Source organism: Azolla caroliniana, unplaced genomic scaffold (assembly GCF_043228905.1).
Source record: "Azolla caroliniana isolate FFs.n. ecotype wild unplaced genomic scaffold, voAzoCaro1.0.p SCAF_5, whole genome shotgun sequence".
Lineage (NCBI taxonomy): Eukaryota > Viridiplantae > Streptophyta > Polypodiopsida > Salviniales > Salviniaceae > Azolla > Azolla caroliniana.
The window spans coordinates 2,164,821-2,186,434 of NW_028230440.1; the positions used below are offsets into that span (position 1 = coordinate 2,164,821).

At 46.3% G+C, this 21,614-nt stretch overlaps 1 protein-coding gene across 1 annotated transcript; it reads left to right on the forward strand.

The window, feature by feature from the left end:
- The first annotated feature begins 15,781 nt into the window (after positions 1–15,781).
- LOC147863591 (uncharacterized) lies at positions 15,782–16,331 on the forward strand. Its single transcript, XM_087319297.1, has 3 exons — positions 15,782–15,941; positions 16,021–16,098; positions 16,171–16,331. Exons 1-3 carry the CDS (start codon positions 15,782–15,784, stop codon positions 16,329–16,331), a joined length of 399 nt encoding a protein of 132 aa, XP_087175423.1.
- The last annotated feature ends 5,283 nt before the right edge of the window (positions 16,332–21,614 follow it).

Sequence of the window (21,614 nt, forward strand, 5' to 3'; positions counted from 1 at the left end):
CTGTAACTTCCCCAAGGTGTCGTCGAAAGAGACCACCTCCACGGCTCCGCCGATTTCCTCTTTAGGCCCGAGGACTCCGCATGCTCGGAGTCGCTCCTCCGCCCGTTTCTTTTCCTGGCCAACTACACCGGCTACCATACAACCACTGCTATCAGAAAACCAAAATTTCCTACCTATGGTACAGGTCTTTTCGCCTATAGTACATCTGTGGGGTTTTTCTGGGGTGTCTGAACTATCGTGGCTCCACGCCTTGATAGCCCTCTCTAAAAATCCCCTCGGTTTTCGGCACCGAGGGTCTCGCGGTTACAGTCATGGTTTGGTCGCACTGTCAGGAACTGGACCGAGTGACGCCCATCCTGGCTCTTGACTCGTGCATATGCCGAACCGTTATCCAGCACCTTTGTCTCCATGCGCGCCGCCGTGATGTACGGTTCTCCGAGTATCACCGGATGCGAGGACGTCTCCTGCACAAAGAAGTGTTGGTCGATCGCGACGTCGCCGATTTGCACTCGTACATTCGGGCAGGCTCTGTGTAGCTCTTTTGTGGCACGCGCTGCTGCCCGTATCTTCCACCCGTGCTTGGTGTTGATCGGCCACTTTCCCTTCTTGTAGAAGTCCATGGACATCAGGTTGATCTCTCCGAACCGTGGTCTACCAACGCTACCACCGGCTCCTGAACGTCCCCGATCCAAACAGGGGTTTCCGTAGTGGCCCTAGCCCAATGTAGCCTCGAGTAGTGGCTTTCCGCCAAATCGTCCTCCAGGGCCATGTCTTCTAGGTGCGTCGTTCGCACCTCCACTGGCTTCTCCGGCTCCGGCTTCGTTGAGAGCCTTTTCCGCTTCACCAAGTCTACAATGGAGTCGTGGAACTCCTTAGCGATACCGAGCACTTCCCTCAACGACAGCTCCACTTTGTTGTCCAGGATTCGTTCCTCCAAGACCTTTCGTAGGTCCCTGGTCCTTTCGATCTTCGTGCTCAACCGATAACCGGCCTTCCTGCCCTTGTCTAGTGTGCCGGATGCACCCACATCACTCTGCTTCAGCCCGAACCGGGTCTCATACCATTGCGAGGGTCCGGCCCCCCCAGTCTTTCCCGCTCGCTTGTCTTTCACCAGAACCTCGTAGTTATGGCACGTGGCTTCCACGAAGCCCGTCTTCTCTTCAACCGCGTCACCCCACTCGGTTACCTCCCGGACCCGTCTTTCCGCGCAGTCCGCTTCCGCTTTCCTCAGCCGTACGCCGACGAGGCCTTCCAACACCAACGGCCAAAATCCGGCTTCCTTCATCTTCCGGTCTTCATCGCTTCCAACCCGGATTCCAGCCGACGTCGAGTAGTGGACGATCTCCGCGTGGCGAGCCGCTGCTTCTTCCATCAGCCGTTTCATACCCCCTTGTTTGACATTCAGATCCAAGGCCCTCCGGGTCTCGCTAGCGTGCACCCGACCGTTCCATAGGTACACCACCTTAGCTCTTATCGCTTTGGCGAAGTCCCCGCAGTCCTTTCGGGCGTGGCTGACCGCGTCACACCACAAGCACTGGTTCCCAGCCGGAGGCCTTCGGTCACGGACTTGTTCGCCACCGTCCCTCCGTGCTTGCACGATCTTGAGGTCCCTCACTATCTGAGTCAGCTCCTCCAAAGCCACTCCTCCAGACGAGCCTTTGACCATGCCGGTCGAAGTCGAGCTGATCTCGAGCCCGTCTTGGGTCTCTTCCCTTCGCGCCAGTGGGGGTACCTCGACCTTCCTTGTCACAACATAACCCGCCCCCGTCGAGCCTTTATCGACCCACTCACGTTGTTTATGAAAGCGGCCACAAACTCTCTTTACCATGGCCCAGTCGGTTGTTAGGCTGTCATTGGTCTCCAGCAGGAAGCCCACTTGCTCCCGGTCCCTTGCGTCCACCGATTTAACGAACAATAGGACACGACTCGTGTCCAGCACGGTCCGGTCCAACGCCAAAGGTCTTGCAAAGAGTTCTTCAAACTCCCGAAGGAGCACCGACGCGTTTCTCCCCTTTTCAGGGTTCTCCACCCATTCCATGAAGTCCCGCTTCGACAGCCGGAGCACGTCATCAAGCCCATATTTTTCAAGGAGCCGACCTTTAAACTCTTCCCAAGTCCGACTCTCAGATCGTACCTCGAGCACCTTCGTGTGGATGCCCGGCATCGCCACCCGAGCGAATCCGGCCAGTCGCCTATCCTCCGGGATGTCCCTCATCACCATTTCGGCTCAATAGGCCTCCAAATAGCTCGTGGCGTCCTTCCCACCGAACCGGCCTATCATGCCCACGGCCGCTTCAATAGCCCTATCGAGCGCGCCTGTGTCTTCGCGCGCACTCACTATCCGATCCACAGCCGAAGCCATGGCTTCTGCAAGATCCGACCCTCTCATCTTTCTATTCTTCTGCCGCCTGTTCCCGTCGGGTTCACCAAATATGTCGCATTGTTACGCGCGTGCATGGAGAACGAGGCGGGACCACCGGGGCCTTGGACCGATAAATAACCAAATGAAGGGAGGGGAAGGACTCTTACGATGTAATTCACACGCGCACAGACCCACAGAATCACAGGAATTGCAATTAGCTACAGAACGCCAGATGGAGATAGAACGAATGTTTATGTATGTATATATATATATGAATGAAGGTGTTACAACCGGCAAGCCGACGAGTGATGGGCATCGACGCCTACGCACACACACACACACACAAAACAAGAGATGGAGACTCTGCCGGTAGCACTCAGGCGTCCCGCGGAGCAGAGTCAGCCTCCCAAAACCTACACAGAACGATGAAAGGGGCGACGGAGGAGAGGAGAGGAGAAAGGCTTGGTCCCTGTCCAGCAGCACTTCGTCCTCTACTAGAACGCGATACAATTCCCATACCTCTCCCTCTCTTTTATAGCCAAAGGAGAGAGGCCGTTACCATCCGTCATATCATGTTTATGTTGGGAGACAGGTCCCCTCCGGATGGGAAGTGAGGAGAACAGTGCCGAAACCGGATGTGGAGTACCCGGCTACGAAAGACCCGGTGAGAACTTGACGAGGAGTACCCAGCTACGGAAGACCCGGTGAGAACCGGACGAGGAGTACCCGGCTACGGAAGACCCAGTGAGAACCGGACGAGGAGTACCCAGCTACGGAAGACCCGGTGAGAAGTGCTCACCGGATGAAGGGACATATTTGCAAATATGTTTTCTGAGGGTCCATCGGGGCTATATTTGTAAATAGCCGAAAAGTCATATTAGTATAAATATGACTTAGGGCAAGTGTAATGTGTTGTTGTCATTTCTTGTTGGTGCAAGATTTGAGAGCGTAACAACGTACAAAGAGAGATAGAGAGGAAGAGGTCGTTGCCTCTGTTTGTAACCGCCGCCTGTGGCGAAGATAGAAAGCTCGAGGTTGTTGCCTTGGTGCTTTACTATTGTATATTGTAACATAGTGATAGTTTGCAGCCTGTGGGCTGCCGTGGTTTTCCCTAGTTTGGGTTTTCCACATAAACATCCTGTGTACTCTTCTCTCCATTGTGTCGTGCATTCATTCCCGTTTTCTGTGTGTGATTCTAAGCCTCGGTTGTGGCCGAGCGTAGTTCATCGTGAACGTGTAGTTCGTGTCAAGTGGTATCAGAGTGAGACGACACAGACAATGGATGATTCATTGGGAGGCATGTTCAAGCTCACCGGCTCCAACTATTCAGTGTGGAAGTCAAAGATGAGGGACATGCTCATGGTTAAAGATCTTTGGTTGCCGGTTCAGTTCGGGGACAATAGGCCAGACAAAATCGACGCCACGATATGGAAGGTGATGCACATGAAGACAACGGCGTACATACGGTGCTTCATCGACATGAGCCTATACAACAACTTCAATGAAGAGAGCAAGGCTCATGAGCTTTGGGAGAAGATCGGCATTATGTTTCAGAACAAAAATGTTGTTAACTAGGTTTCGGTATTCCGGAAGCTAGTAAGACTCCGGTACCAAGATGGCTCCATCATGGTGGAGCACATGAATGCCTTCCAGGGGCTGATCCACCAGGCAACATCATTGGAAGTACCTCTTGTCGATGAGGTACTAGCATTACTCCTGCACTACTACTCCCAGATAGCTGGGAGACGTTGGTTGTCACTTTGGGCAACGCCGGGCCGGAAGGGAAACGGTTATCCCTAGCAAGAGTGAAGTTGAGCTTGCTAGATGAGGAGGCGCGTCAGAAAGATAAGGATACGAGCTCCGACTCCAAAGTGCTCCTTACCGAATCGGAACGCGGAAGTCATAGAAACTGTAGTCCCCAGAACCGGGAAAAGTCGGGGACACGGTCAAAGTCAAGGGGGAGGCCTACTTGCTTCTATTGCGGCAAGCCGGGACACTTCTAGAAGAACTGTCGGCATTTCCGTAACGACAAGGAAACCGACGGTACCAATTCGAAGCGGACACCGGACCAGAACGGTAAAGACCGGAGGGGAACGGACCGGAAGCGAACGACGGCAATCGCGGTAAGTGAAGAAGAGTTGATGCTCATCACCGAGGAGAGTGAGCTAAACCTTGCCGGCGACGAGATGACCTGGGTGGTCGACTCCGGAGTGTCGTTCCACCTTACCCCGGACCGGAAATGCTTCTCATCCTACTCAGCCGGTAATCACGGCCGTGTCCGGATGGGGAATGAAGGTACATGCCGAATTGTCGGCATAAGAGACGTGTGGCTGACAACACCACCCGAATGCAAGATGCTGCTGAAGGATGTCTGACACGTTCCGGAGGTTCGTCTGAACCTCATATCAGTCGGTCGGCTAGATGATGAAGGCTACACGGGTATGATTGTCGCTCGGGCCCGGAAGGTCAACACTTCCGGTGAGTTGTGGCACAAAAGGCTGTGTCACATGAGCGAGAAGGGGATGAAGAGGCTTGCAGACGACAACCTCATTCTAGTGAAGAATGTGCACTGATTGTCTGGCCAGTAAGCAAAAACGAACCTCCTTCCGACCAAGGCCACCGATGAGACGTAATGCACCACTGGAGTTGGTGCATTTTGATGTGTGTCAAGTGGACACGAAGTCACATGCAGGATCGCAGTACTTCGTGACATTCATAGATGACCACAGCCGGAAGTTGTGGGCCACACCGTTGAAGACGAAGGATCAGGTGCTATCCGTCTTCAAAGAGCTCCACACGAGAGTGGAAAGAGAAACCGGCCGGAAGCTGAAGGCAGTTTGAGCAGATAACGGAGGAGAATACCGGGGGCAGTTCGAGGAGTACTGTTGCTCGAAGGGAATCCGGCTCGAATTTACCGTGCCGAAGATGCCGGAACTAAACGGGTTGGCCGAGAGGATGAACCAGACCATAATGGAGAGGGTCTGGGGTATGCTCGGGCATGCAAAATTACCCAAGAAGTTTTGGGTTGAGGCACTGTCGACGGCGACATATGTGATAAATAGATCACCCTCAGTACCCTTGGACGAAGACACGCCACAGAGAGTATGGACCGGTAAGGAAGTGTCCTACCGGCATCTGAAGGTGTTCGGGTATCTCGTGTACGTTGTCGAGGTATTCCTCGCGGATGCGTGGAATGAGGCGGGACCTCGGGGGTCCTGTACCGAAGAGCAAGAGAGAAAGGAGAAGAGACCCACTACGTGCGAGAGTAGATTCATAGGGACACGGCCCTTCGACACAAAGACGCGAGTGGGATAGCGACACAGAGAGACATGAATGTATGTATGTATTAACAAAGACAAACAACAAAACACGAAGTTGGTTACAACCGAACAGGCCGGCGAACAGATGCCGATACCTGTTCGTAAACGGACAGAAAGGAAGGAGTAGGTTGGAGGTGCTGCCGGAAGCACTCGGGCATTCCTCAGAGCAGCGCGAGCCTCCCGAACCCTGCACAGAAGGAAGCTATGGAGTTTGCGAACCAAAAAGAGAGAGAGAGAAGCCTTCGCACACAAACCGACAGCACTTCGTCCTCGACTCTCCGCGATCCCCTTCCCCCTCCTCGTCTCCCTCCTCTTATAGGCAAGGAAGGAGCCGTTTCCTATTAACTTCCTACCTACCGAATCTACCTACCTAGGATCTTCTATGTCCCTCATTCTCCCTTATGTACAACGTAAGGCGTACGTGCATGAAGAGTCGGTTCCTATGCTCCAGCGCACCGATTCCGATCGTGGACGGTTTTCTTCACGACATCCGCCCCCACCTAACCGCGCATCCACCGGCATGCGCCAAATTGAGTTGGGACGGAGAAAACCGGTCCAACCTTTATTCCCCGCCCGTCAGTTCTTCTTCGGTTTCGGATCGTTCGTCGTCCCGGTCCAGGTTATCCGGATCCGGCTCGTCGTCGTGACGCTTCTTGAACGCTTTGATCCGCTTCCCAGCTACCGGTATCGCCATTCTCGTGCCGTCGAGTTCCGCCAGATGGTACGTCCCGTTGTCGTTGGCGCTTTGTACCACATAAGGCCCGAACCACCTTCTTGCGAACTTCCCTGTCGCTCGGTGTTGGTTGTCGAGGCTGGTGTCGTAGACTAGCACCCAATCGCCTTCCTCGATCTTCTTCGATCGGAGCCGGTTCGTCTGGTCGAACCGGGCTTTGTTCCTCGTCCTACCCACCCGAAGCTTTTCCGCAGCCTGCTCCACGTCCTCCGGTCTTCGCTCGAGCTGTCGTATGCGCGCCGTCAACAGTTCCTCCCGGCTCATCTCGTCTCTCCAGTCCACGGTTGCCCATGAGGAGATCGTACGTTCCATCGGCATGATCGGCTTCTGCCCAAACATGAGCTCTGCCGGCATGAATCCGGTTACCGAACTGTGCGTAGTTCGTTCAGCCCACAACGCGTAAGGCAGCAGCCGCGGCCAGTTCCCGACTTGACCTCCGCATGCCCGAACTAACGCCTTGACGATCGGTCCGTGTCCGCGCTCCACCTTCCCATTCGCCTCCGGATTGTATGCAGTGGTGAGCGAGAGCTTGACTCCTAGCCGATCGAATAGCTCCTCGGCCTCTTCGGCGTCCAACTCCCCGCGATCAGCCACTATCTTCCCGATGCACCCGTACCGGCATATCACGTCCTCAATTAGGAACCGACATACGGCCGCGGTCGTTTTGTTTTGAAGGGCTCGGCCTTCTACCTGGTTCGTCAGATCTTCCCAAGCCAGGACCAGGTACCGCATCTGTCCTACTCCCATCGGCATCGTCACCAGATCTACCATCCATTTGAAGTGGATGGTCGGCGGGTACGTAGGGTGAAGCTCGTCCCGATGTTGGACTACGGAGTGCATTTGACAGCTCTCGCAAGTTGTCACGAACCGATGCACGTCCCGGTACAGTCCCGGCGACCAGTACTTCCCCTTTATCTTCTTGAACGTGGCCCACATTCCTGTTCTTCCTTCATCGCAACCACCCGGAGCGGGATGCCTTTCCTCTTCTTCGGGTTCTTCCATAAGTATCCGTCCCGAAGAAAGAATCGGTAAGCTTTCTTCCGGATCCGGCGTCATTGTCCTCAAAAATCCACCGATCTGGAGCCACTCGCCGTCGTACTTGCTCTCATCGAAGTCGTTAAGTGCCGGAGTGCTCGTCCCATCGGTCGTCACGTACGCCGCCTCGAAGAAGTCCACGCCGACTTCTTCGTCCTCCGAAACCATGCCGCCCTCGTCATCAAACCTCGCCCTCGAAAGCATGTCGGCCATGGCGTTGTCCTTTCCGGAAATGTGCCGTATTTCCGGGTCCAGGGACTTGATGTACGCTATCCACCTGAGCATCACCAGGTCCGGTGTCGCGCATCCGGAAACCATGCCGAGAATTGGCAGGAAATACGTCTCGATGATCACTTCCGTCCCGATCAGGTAGTCTTTGTCGGCCTTTACTGCCGAAACAATACCCCAGAGTTCGCGTTTAACCTGGGCATACCCCCGTTGTCGCTCACTGAGGACCTTCGCGCCGAATCGGATCGGGAACCGAATGTCGTCCTCGTCTTCTTGGTTGACAACCCATCCGATCCCGGTCGGACTCGTATCCACTGTTATGTATACCGGGGTACCCTTCTTGTAGACAGCCTTCCGGAGCGCCGGTGCCGCCGCAAGAGCTTCCTTTAGCTTCCGGACCGACTCCGTGTGCTCGTCTCGCCACTCGAATTTTCGCCCCTTTTTCAGCGACCCGTATAGCAGCTCCGCAACGTGGGCGTAATGCGGGATCCATATGTGGTAGAACGCGCATGCCCCCAGGAACCTCCGAACTTCCGTAACCGAGCTACAGTCGGTCTTCATCGCGGAGATGGCTTCTACTTTTTCCGGAGACGGCTTCCGGCTATACGATCCACACAGGTGTTCGACCACCAGGATTTCTGATTGCCCGAAGGCCGATTTCTCCCCGGAGAAGGTGAGCCTCGCATCCTCTAGCCTTTGTAGCACCTTCTCGCAGTCGTCGATGTGTGTTGCCACCAATCGCCGGCATCCGTCCGGCCCGAGTGTTGCGTCCTTCTCTTCCACTGGGCACCCCTTGATCGGGATGTCGTCTAGAAATGGTATGGTGATGTCCGGGATGCAATCCCTCAGTACCTTGTTCATTGCATTCACCATGTGGGCCACCGAGTTGGTTCCTCCTTGTGGCAGGGTACACATTCGCACTAGGCCGAGGGGAGTTCGCATCGTCGTAATGTCTCTGCTCTCTACGGCTAGCTGGAATTGGTCGTACCCCGAGTACAGATCACCGACCGAGTAAATCGACCTTCCGGCGAAGGCCTCCGCGAACTCGTCTATGGTCAATCCGATTCCTGCGTTCCGAATGGTCACTCTGTTGACCGGCTGCAGGTCCTGAATGAAGCGCAATGTTCCGTTTTTCTTTGGTACGGTAAACCATCGGTTCGAGTATGGCGCGCTCGACGGTTCGAGAATACCCATATCGACTTTCTGCCTCAGTAGCTCCATCAACTCCGGGATGTGAGCTCTTGGTACCGGAATCGGCTTGAGATTCCACGGTACATGCGGTACCGTGAATATCACCATCGGCTCCACGATTGTCGGGTCTACGCACCCAATCTCTTCCGGTGAGAATGCGAAGGCTTTCCCATGCCTTCCGAGCATTCTCCGAAACCGGTCTTCCTCCGCCGGCAGTAGGAACCCGCCCCCACCGATTTTGAGCTCCCGAACTGGGGTCCGACGCAACCCCTCTGATTCGGGACTCGCTGCCCTCCGGTAAGGGTGCCGCAACTGGCCTTACCTTCCGGTCCACAGTCTTGTACTTCGTGCAAACTCGGGCCGTCCGATCCGACCCGAGCCCCCGACTGAAGTTCGCGATGACTTTACATCTCTTCGGAACATACCGGTATCGTCTGGTCTTCGTTAAGGTCTTCTCCGGCTACCTCCCTCAGCATTCCCAAGGTGTCATCAAAGGAGACCGCCTCCACGGCTCCGCTGATTTCCTCGTCCGGGGCGAGAACTCCGCACGCTTGAAGTCGCACTTCCGCCCTTGTCTTTTCTCGGCCAACGATGCCGACTATCATACACCCTCCGTTGTTGGAGAAGGAAAATTTCCTACCTATCGTACAGGGCTCCTTCGGTTTCGGTTCTATCGTACAGTCGTGGGGTCTTCCTCGAGTGTCCGGACTGTCTCGGCCCCACGCCTTGGCAACCCTCTCTAAAAATCCTCCCGGTTCTCGCTACCGAGGGATTCGCGGTTTCGCTCGTGGTTTGGTCGCACCGTCAGAAATTGGACCGAATGGCGCCCGTCCTGGCTTTTGACCCTTGCGTAGGCCGAACCGTTGTCCAGCACCTTGGTCTCCATTCGCGCCGCCGTGATGTATGGTTCCCCTAATATGACCGGGTGCGAGGACGTCTCCTGTACGAAGAAGTGCTGGTCAATCTCGACGTCGCTGATCTTGACTCGCACGTTTGGGCAGGCCCCGTGCAGTTCCTCGGTGGCGCGCGTCGCCGCCCGTATCTTCCACCCGTGCTTAGTGTTGATCAGCCACTTTCCCTTCTTATAGAAGTCCATGGACATTAGGTTTATTTCCGAACCGTGGTCCACCAATGCCACCACCGGTTCCTGAACATCTCCGATCTTTACCGGGGTCTCCGTGGTCGCTCGGGCCCAGTGTGGCCTCGAATAGTGGCTCTCCGCCCACTCATCTGCCAGCGCAGAGTCGTCGATGTGCGTCGTCCGCACCTCCACCGGTCTTTCCGGTTCCGTCTCCGTCGACAACCTCTTCCGTTTCACCAAGTCTACAATGGAGTCGTGGAACTCCTTCTTTGCGATCCCTAGCACCTCCCGCAATGACAGCTCCACTTTGCTGTCGAGGATCCGTTCTTCTAGGACCTTTCGTAGGTCCGTAGTCCTTTCTATTTCCGTCCCCAGTCGGTATCCGCCCTTCCTGGGGTTATCTTGCGAGCCGGACCCACCGGCATCGTTCCGTCGTTGCCCGAATCGGGTCTCGTACCGTTGTGAGGGCCCGGCCGCTCTGGCTGTCCCCACTCGTTTGTCTTCTACCAGAGCCTCGTAGTTCCGGCAGGCGGCTTCTACGAAGCCCGTCTTCTCCTCGACCGGATCGCTCCAGCCGGTTATTTCCGCGCGGTCCGTTTCGTCTTTCCTTAGCCGTGCGCCGGCAACACCTTCCAGCATTGCCGACCAGAATCCGTCTTTGCCCTCCTTTCGGGCCTCGCTGCCCCCGACCCGAATGCCGGCCGACGCCGAGTAGTGGATGGCCTCCACGTGTCGGGCCATTGCCTCTTCCATTAGTCTCTTCATACCTCCTCGTCCGTTGTTTCGGTTTAGGGCCCTGCTGGTGTCGTCGGCGTGCACCCGGCCTTCCCACAGGTACACCACCCGGTTCCTCAACGCTTCTACGAAATCGCCGCAGGGTCGAAGCATGCTACGGTGTACCAACTTTTGGCCAAAAATTTAGTACTAAATCGAAGAAGAAAATAAACATTAAAAATTGTAAATAAGTTTCAAAAAACAAAAAACAAATTCATTACGTCACACTCGAATGCACAAAGATATTGTACGTCACACTCGAAATGTCACTAGGCCATATTTAATACATTAATTGTTGCCCCAGTCTCCTAGGTAGAGTTGTACGAAAGCACACCTGGAGAAGGTATCCATTGTGACAGTTGGTCAGTCTCAGTATCTCTCTCTCTCTCTCTCTCTCTCTGGTATGGGTAGTCGAACGTGTCAATTGGTATGTCTCTCTCTCTCACTCACTCACTCTCTCTCTCTCTCTCTCTCTCTCTCTCTTCTGTCTCGAAGTTGTCAGACAGACAGTGGCGGAAAGTTAAATAAAGACGACATATCTATTACAGGTCTATCTCTCTCTTTCTCTCTCTCACTCCACCTTCAAAGCTCTGTTTCTTTCTTTCTTTCTGTTTCTCTCTCTCACTCCACCTTCGATTCTCTGTTTCCCCGCGTAGCTGTGCTTGTGTTCCCCTCTGTGCCAGGTTCGATCTCTGAACGCAGAGATTTTTGTTTCCCCTGCTCGTTGTATGTGTTGTTGATTTTCCTTCCTTGTGTATGCTCGTTTGTTTCCTCTGTCTATGCTCGTTTGTCTCCTCTGCAGCAGCCTCGTTTGTCGAAATCAACACGGTGTGGTACCTCTGCAAGTTGTACGACCTCCAGGTATTCTCTGTGTTGCATGCCCAACTGGTATGTTTTCTTTTTCTGAATGTTTCCTGTCTGTCTGTTTTTTATTTGCATGTGTATGGTCATTTTTAGGGTTTGATTATTCATAGTCTATGTGTTGCATGCCCAACTGGTATGTTTTTGTTTTCTCTGTGTTTCTCTGTGTTTCTTTTAAAAATGTATGACAATATTTTGATCGAGGTGGTTGTGTGTTAGACATGTTTGTACATGCAACGTAAATGGAGTTGGCTATGATGAGTTGCTATGTTTTCGTTTTGTTCTTGTTTCCTGTCCATCTGTTTTATTTTGTGTGAGTTTGACATGGATAAGTGTTTTTCCGACTATTTTGGGTTTTTGTGTGTTTGACATGGCTTGTACATGCGATGTGATGGAGTTGGCTATGATGATTTACAATGTTTTCGTTTTCTTTGACTTTCCTATCCGTCTGTTTTTATTGTCTGTGTGTTTGACATGGATGAGTTTTTTTCCGACTATTTAGGGTTATTGTGTGTTTGACATGGTTTGTACATGCAATGTGATGATTTGCTATGTGTTGATGGTAATTGCTTGAGTTTTCTTCTAGTACATGCATATTCATTCCTTGAGAATTGTGTTGACTAGGACAATGACGAGAAGGACACCCATAAAGAAGACATTGATGAAAGAGAAAGTGAAGACACCAGTGAAGGAAGGAAGAAGGACACCCATGAAAGAAAGCAAGAAGACACCCACAAGAGAAAGGGTGATGAATTCATCAACACAGAGAAAGAAGATGTACCACTCCATCAGTCGAGACACACCTCTTGGATGGAATTATTTCCTTCGAGTACGACCCGACGTGTATCCAGAGCTGAGAGAGTGGTTGTTAAAAACCTGGGGGTCAGCACATCCTGACACAAGGCGAGGATTCCACATAAGTGGTTTGAAGAGGGAATACATGAATTTATTGAAGACGAGATACGAACATGTTTATGATACAAATCAAATCACTAACAATGAGGTGGGTACTGTTTTTGCACGTGCTTTTGCATGTGAAGTTCAAGGTGGCATTGACGTAAATTGGGAAGATTTTAATCGGCACCGGTCAGAACATTACAAAGGGTCCTCCAGTACCAACACTGGCTTGAAGTCATCTGGAACCTCTCATGTGGATATTCTAGCTATAACACCTGTCCACCAAGTTCTAGAGGCAAAGGTACGGGCCACAATGACTGAAAAGCATGAACAGATGATGGCCGGTTGCATAGCTTCTATGAGCTCAAGAATACAAACACTACTTGCTGATTTGGAAGCAGTTAAATCAGCTGAAATACAGGCAGAAAAGAAATTTTCTTCAATAAAAACTACATATGAATGGATTGCATCGACAATCCAAAATTCAGAAAGTGAGGTGTTGAAAGAGGAGTTGAAGAAAGAGCTAAACAATATGGGCACTCAATTAGGTTCACAGATGAGAGACCTTGATACTTGCAGGAATGCACATGAAGAAATAGATAATAAGTTGTCAGCCTTAAAGTTGCATTCTGAGAACCTTGCATGCTTGATGCAGGATTTAAAACAAAATGGTTTTGATACTTTGTGTCCATCTGTAATTGAGCACCCAAGTGGTATAGAAAGTACCATTATTAGTATAGCTATATCACGGTATTGGCTTTAAAAGTTATTTATTTCTACTTCTCTGGTATAAATAAGTGAGCAGCTAATATATTATAACTTGTGTTTGCAATCTTCCAGGTGTATATTTTGTGGCCTCAGATTCAAGCTGGAGGCTATGGATGTTGTGATTACACCATGCTTGCACACATATCATGTGCTATGTGCTAAGTATCATTTTGAGAAAGAGAATACATGTATGGACTGTAAAACTACAATTGCGGCTGAGTGGTACTATGCTTGGGGTTTAAAAGTACACCCGTACGGTATGTGGCTCTACTATTCTATTGTTTGTATTATATGATGTCAATTAACATTTGGACTAGAACTAGTGTATGCCACAATTCATACTTCAAATTTAGTGTAATCTCTAACAACTATTATGTGGAACCCTAATTATGTGGGTTAGTATTGGCAGTACTCTTAATATATAATTGGTATGTGTAGTTGAAGGGATATTTTCCACAATTAGTAGTACTAAAAGGGAACCAGGTACAACATCATCCAATCTATATTGCAACTTGCCTAGTATTAGTTTAGTAAACACTATACTTATAGTACACTGTTGACTGTTAAGATTGTTTGTGTAACATGGGAATTAGTACTAGTAATGTAATTTGGGAACAAGGTGTATAGTAAATTGCTGAATAATAGTACAATTATTGTAATTTGGAAATGAGGTGTGTCAAACACATATCACGTTTAGTACTAATACTGTTCAAGATTAATACTGTTGGTGTAATTAGTACAAGTTATGTAACTAGGTGTGTAGAAGACATATCATGTTTAGTATTACTTGTGTGCAAAATACCAATCTACATTTGTTGGATTAGTACTTAGTAAGTACTACATGGTTCATGATTAGTACTAGTTCTATACTTTGTGAACTAAGTTACTAGTACATTGCTCATGATTAATACTAGTTTTGTAATTTGGGAACTGAGTAGTACTTTGTTCCTTATTAGTACTAGTTTTGTACCTTATTAGTAATAGATCAGTAATCTAGAAAATAAGTGAGTAGTACATTTTGTAGGATTAGTACTAATTGTGTAATTTGACTAAGTCAGTGGTACATTGTTGAGTAGTATATTGTGCATGATTAGTACTACTTGTGTAAATTGGGAACTAAGTGAGCATTACATTGTTCGGGATTAGTACTCCTTGTGTAATTTGCTAACTAAGTGAGTAGTATATTGTGCATGATTAGTACTACTTGTGTAAATTGGGAACTAAGTGAGCATTACATTGTTCGGGATTAGTACTCCTTGTGTAATTTGCTAACTAAGTGAGTAGTATATTGTGCATGATTAGGACTACTTGTGTAAATTGGGAACTAAGTGCGCAGTACATTGTTCGGGATTAGTACTCCTTGTGTAATTTGCTAACTAAGTGAGTAGTATATTGTGCATGATTAGTACTACTTGTGTAAATTGGGAACTAAGTGAGCAGTACATTGTTCGGGATTAGTACTCCTTGTGTAATTTGCTAACTAAGTGAGTAGTATATTGTGCATGATTAGTACTACTTGTGTAAATTGGGAACTAAGTGAGCAGTACATTGTTCGGGATTAGTACTCCTTGTGTAATTTGCTAACTAAGTGAGTAGTATATTGTGCATGATTAGTACTACTTGTGTAAATTGGGAACTAAGTGAGCAGTACATTGTTCGGGATTAGTACTCCTTGTGTAATTTGCTAACTAAGTGAGTAGTATATTGTGCATGATTAGTACTACTTGTGTAAATTGGGAACTAAGTGAGCATTACGTTGTTCGGGATTAGTACTCCTTGTGTAATTTGCTAACTAAGTGAGTAGTATATTGTGCATGATTAGTACTACTTGTGTAAATTGGGAACTAAGTGAGCATTACGTTGTTCGGGATTAGTACTCCTTGTGTAATTTGGTAACTAAGTGAGTAGTATATTGTGCATGATTAGTACTACTTGTGTAAATTGGGAACTAAGTGAGCAGTACATTGTTCGGGATTAGTACTAGTTCCGTGATTTAGGAAATAAGTGAGTAGTACATTGTTCAAGATTAGTACTACTTATTAATTTGACTAAGTCAGTGGTACATTTTTCGGGATTAGTACTTGTGTAATTTGGTAACTAAGTGAGTAGTATATTGTGCATGATTAGTACTACTTGTGTATATTGTGCATGATTAGTACTAATCGTGTAAATTGGGAACTAAGTGAGCAGTACAGTGTTCCTTATTAGTACTAGTTCAGTAATTTAGGAACTATGTGAGTAGTACATTGTTCATGATTGGTACATTGTGTAAAATGGGAAGCAGCTCTTGTGACCTACATTATATATTTTAGATGATGGTACTAACATTCAAGGTTTTTTTGTTTCTTGCAATGAATGTTGTAGTGTCAAGCAACTCCACGCCAAGGAAGGTAATGGAACAACCAGCCCCTATGCCTAAACCCTCAATATCTGCTACACATTCCAAGGTTCAGGGACCATCACTACCAATAACCTATGATTTTTATGATGAGGATGAATGTATGAGAAGGGCCATTGGAGCAGTGGAACATATGCTTCTACAAACAAATTCCCCAAGCTCCGGTCAACATCAAGAAATAGAGCCCACTAAGAAGAGAAATGCAGTTTCTTTACAAATAGAGCCCAGTAAGAAGAGAAATGCTGCAAGAATGTTGTATGGAAACGGCAAGAAAGGCAAAGTTGAATGCAATGGTGAGTCATATAAGTTCTCACCTGTCTGGAGCATTGTCAACCTAATCCATTGTCTAATACCATGTACTTGTGTTACTAGCTGATGATGAAATGATATTTGGTGACGGAGATACGAGTCCAAAACCTGATCATGAAGACGAATTTATCACACTCCCAGGTACACATCAAAAGCCAGACTTTGAAAACAATGATTAAGCTCATAACAACCCTATTTTTGTTGTTATTATAGATCATAACAACACTGTTGAGCACCTAGATGTTGTGGAGAAGATGACCGAGCCCACCACTTGCAATGGGGTATCTACGGCTGTACAGTATGACGATGTAACATTAGGTAAAAATGTGGCCCTAAACCCTATGTTCATTGTTTGCAAACTTTTGAGTATGTGAGTTCATACCAATATTCTTTGGAATCCCATTAATTAGGTTTACAAGAGTAGTTTGATTCCCAACTGCAATCAAATGAATCGGGAACTTCATGGAGCACAAGTGCAGAATCAGATTCCCATCAGAGTCAGAATCAAATTAACCTTTGCAAGGAGGCAGACTCTGGAAGCACATCTTCCACACATGAGGATTGTGAGAAAAACGAAGCATTCATATGTGAAGAGCAGTTGGCATGTACAAACAACACTATGTCTAAAGAAGCCTATGAGTGTGGAAAGAATATGGCAAGTACTGAAGAGAAGATTGAAGCCCATGAAGAGTGTGGAAATAATATGGCAAGTACTGAAGAGAAGACTGATTGTACTGATAATGTGGCAAGTGCTGAAGAGAAGACTGATTGTACTGATAATGTGCTAGTACTATCTAAAGATTCCCATGAGGATCATGGAAAGAACATTGCTAGTAATGAAGAGGAGCTTGATTGTACTGAGAATGTGCTAGTAGTGTCTTGTGAAGCCCATGAGGATCGTGGAAAGAACATCGCTTTCCCTGAAGATAAGCCTGATTGTACAGAATCCCATGAGGAGTGTAGAGCGAACAACGTTACTAATGAAGGTGGGCCTGATTGTACTCAGAGCGAACAACATTGTCTTAAGAATGAGGTGACATCCATCGTACAAGAGGAGTTGACCATGACTACTGCCACGGTCCACATACAGGAGTCTAATAAGAACGAGTGTATAGGCATCGGTGATGATGATAGGGCAATAAAGATCGCTAGGAGTACAAGCATTCAGGAGATGAGTGATAATTTGTCTATCGACAACACCTTTGTGGATTTGTGTACAAGCATTGCAGTTGCAGAAAACATAGTTGCTCTCTCAAGCTTGCCACCAGTACAAGGTGGCCGCGCATCCACGCCTGTCTCTGATGCCTCTGATGATGAAGTGCCACTTAGTCAGCTCATACCTAAAGGCTTTAAGATAAAGAAGAATGTAAAATCAGAAAAATCTGGCACCAACAACAAGCGCATTACAAGATCGGCCAAGTTACCCTCTAGTGCCTGATTGTCTTTCGATTGTACTTGAACTTTAGTTGTTAGTGATGTCTGAAATTGAACTATTTGGATACCAAAATACTGTTTCAATTGCCAATGTAAAAAATCCAGTTCATGAATCTGAAATAGTTATACCAGTGTGAAATCAAGTTCATGTTTAAGGATTGCTTCTATATTTTGCTCATCAACATATATCAAAAACAATGGGAATATACTTTTTTATCTAAGTATTCTTATTTTACAACGTTTTGTTTCTTTTTTGAGATCATCTCCTAATCCTCGCAAAGTCTTTCAGTCTATTGTAGATAAAATGCTTGAAAGTCTTCTTAGCTTGCTAGGAAAATTTAGGTTTTTAGGTGTTGATGATGAGAAACAGAAAATATCGGGTGTTATTGAAGATATACTGAAGTATAGACTGTTTCATCAATCCCATTTGGAGGATAACCAGAATGTGTGCAAATTGTTGAAGCAATGTGGGCCATATTTTGATGATATCATCCCAAAGGATGAATCATCCACTAACAGTAGTAAGGAAATACTTACCTTTTTGAGCTATCACAAATTATTGTTTCAGAAGTTGGATTATTTTGTTAAGGAAAGGAAGGTCTGTACTTTAAAATCCATAGCCTGGATATTCAGGACTTATATACAAGAAGTAAAAACTCAGATGGCTTCACAGGACATATCATGAAACAAAAAAGGATTCTGAGAGAATAATTTTCATTGTTGTCTTTACAGAATTCATCGCCCCTTTTGAAAAATGAACTTACAGTAGAAAATCTTACAATATTAAAGTCTTTAATGAATTCAACTAACAATCTTCTCTTGGTAGCAAAAGAAGAGCAGATTTATGTGCCAACAGAGGACACACCAACTCTGCAAAACTCCTATGCTCAAATAACATCAGGAAACATGAGCAATATCGGCAATGAAGAAATCCAAGTCCTGTTGACAACAGCTAATATATTATGAAAGATAAGTACAAGTGGTTGAGAGGCATAAACCCTTTGGAAGAAAGACGAAATATATCAATTCATTTGTCAATCATCAAAATTAATAGTGAACTCCAAGTGGATGTTTTTCAGTTTTCTAGTACAATGTATTGATAGGGTGACTTTCAAGCATTAAATAGAGAGACCTCCCCTAATATGTGCTCATGAACCTCTTGGGGGACCTTGTAGACAGTGTTGTATCCCTTAACCTTGTGCTTTGCTTGAGTCATATTGAATTTGATCGCAAGAATGGCATCAGCGTAGATTATTGCGATGGGTGCTTCTTTTAGTAATGCATATGTGTTCTTGCACTGCGGCAACTTTGCATAATAGTTTCCATACACGACAGACTCACCAACGTTGAAATTGTTGCCCCAACCATCCCTCACCACTTCTTTCAATAATGTCTTTCCTTGCTTGCACACCACAATGTAGTAGTCTTCTAAATCTTCATTCTGAGAATATTTGAGCATTGCAAAATGATCTCCAACTTCCAATAAAACTGCCAAGTCTTGATTTTCGTTGTAGTATACAATATCGTTTGAATGCACATCCTCTTCAATATCATCTTGTCGTTCAGGCTCAAGCTTCTGCAGCTTCCAGGGCTCCACGATTGATAGGTTGATGCATTTATCCCAAGCTTCATCTAGACACATGGAACAAAAGCATGATAAACTACGGAGTAACAATTGGGTTGTGTCCTTGCGGCTAAACCCTAACACACAATGGGTGTTGCGTGTGCCTTTCACGGTTTTACAACCATATGATTTAGTTCTATCAACCTCATCAGCGCGAACTTCAACAAACAATATGTTCTTACCATCATTTGACATCTTCCATGATAGCCACTGCACAACATCATGTGCATTTTGTAACTTAGCGCCATTATTATCCAACTGCTCACTTGTAAGGGCACGTTTGATCACAGCCCCCGCGCCATCATGCTCTCCTTTTCCATGTCCAGACCCGAAGTAATTCCATTGCATACGAATATTGAATAAGGAGAAATACCTGCTTTGGTATCTCAGGTTTCCAACAAAATTAGTACTATGTTGTCAATTGAGAGTACTACACTTCCATTAATATTGATTTAGTACAAATACAAAACAAAGCATAGCACAACGTATCCATTGAGAACACTCTACACTTATTAAAAGATAAATAGTACTATGTTGTCGACCAACAGTACCTGGCATCCATTTAATACTAACTTAGTATGGATATAGCACAAAGTATAGTACAATGAGTTCATGGAAAGCACTCTACATGTATTAACAGATAAATAGTACAAAATGTTCAATATCGGATAGTACAATACAATGTGTCCACAGAGAACACAACCCTCCTTAGAAGATCATTAGTACTACAAGACATGTACTTTACATCCCCCAATAAACACTGATTTAGTATAGATACGCTGAACATTGATTAATAGATAATCAGTACCACACAGTGTGTTTAAAAGATGAGTACAAGATGAGTACAATACCATGAGTACAACATGAGTAAATACTGATTTAGTACAATTCTCTTAAGGACGGACAATACTATGAGTACAAGATGAGTACTTTACATCCTCCTGTAAACACAACATAGTACAGATACAACACACAACATAGTACAATGTGTCTATGGAGAACCCTTCACATGGATTAAAACATAATTAGTACAATTCTCTTAAGGACGGACAATACTATAAGTACAAGATGAGTACTTTACATCCTTTTGTAAACACAACATAGTACAATGTGTCTATGGAGAACCCTTCACATGGATTAATCGATACTTAGTACAATTCTCTTAAGGACGGACAATACTATGAGTACAAGATGAGTACTTTACATCCTCCTGTAAACACAACATATTACAGATACAACACACAACATAGTACAATGTGTCTATGGAGAACCCTTCACATGGATTAAAACATAATTAGTACAATTCTCTTAAGGACGGACAATACTATGAGTACTTTACATCCTTTTGTAAACACGACATAGTACAGAACCAACACACAACATAGTACAATGTGTATATGGAGAACCCTTCACATGGATTAAAACATAATTAGTACAATTCTCTTAAGGACGGACAATACTCTAAGTACAAGATGAGTACTTTACATCCTTCTATACACACAACATAGTACAATGTGTCTATGGAGAACACTTCACATGGATAAAAAGATCATTAGTACAATTCTCTTAAGGACGGACAATACTATGAGTACAAGATGAGTACTTTACATCCTTCTATACACACAACATAGTACAATGTGTCTATGGAGAACACTTCACATGGATTAAAAGTTACTTAGTACAACATAATACAAACAAAATTAGTATGCATGCATCCATTCACAAGTGCAAGATTCGAATAGTTACAAACATAATTAGTATGCATCCATGTGACTAGTACTGTTTGTTAATAGTTACAAACATAATTAGTATGCATCCACTAACACAAGAATTACTTCCTTACACATTGCATGATAAGTACTAAACATATGGATTAAAAATTACCTGGCGATAAAGTAGAACGATCATGCCGCCTTAAACTGCGAGGCAGCACCATCAGACCAAACCCAATGACGGTTAAAGGTTAACCCTAGAGAAAATAAATATGCATGGTGAAGCTTAAAACAATGTTGAACAAATAGTGTATCATGCTTTTTATCATCTGAAATGTAAAATATTGATTTCTTATGTAACTCACCGTCTTGCCTCCAATAGCAAATATGTACAAGTATTGTACATTGATCATTGTACCAATGCATTGATTGAACCTCATTTTGAACTTTAAATGTATAGTTTTCTGCAAAATCAATAACGGATACAATGACACCTGTTGGTAAGTTATTAATACATTCCTTGAACTGTGAATTTTGCCAATAACTCCGGAAGTTATGTGGAATAAACTCCCCAAGTTGTTTCTTAAATTCTGAGACAAGGGTAGCAGCACATGTCTCCTTATATACTTCCTTGATACGCTTAGTTACAACTCCCTTGCCAATATTTTCAGTCACATACTCCAAATATTTCCATTTCACGATATGACTATTTCCCATATCAAGCTCCTGCCTACAAAATAATGGTAGCGGACAAACCTTACATGTTCTTAATAGACATGTACGACGATGCCACTCACATGATGGTTCTTTTTCACAAACACAAGACCTCTATAGCTCAAAAACGGATGCATAAGTCATGTTTCGTGCATTACACCTATTATCCTCCC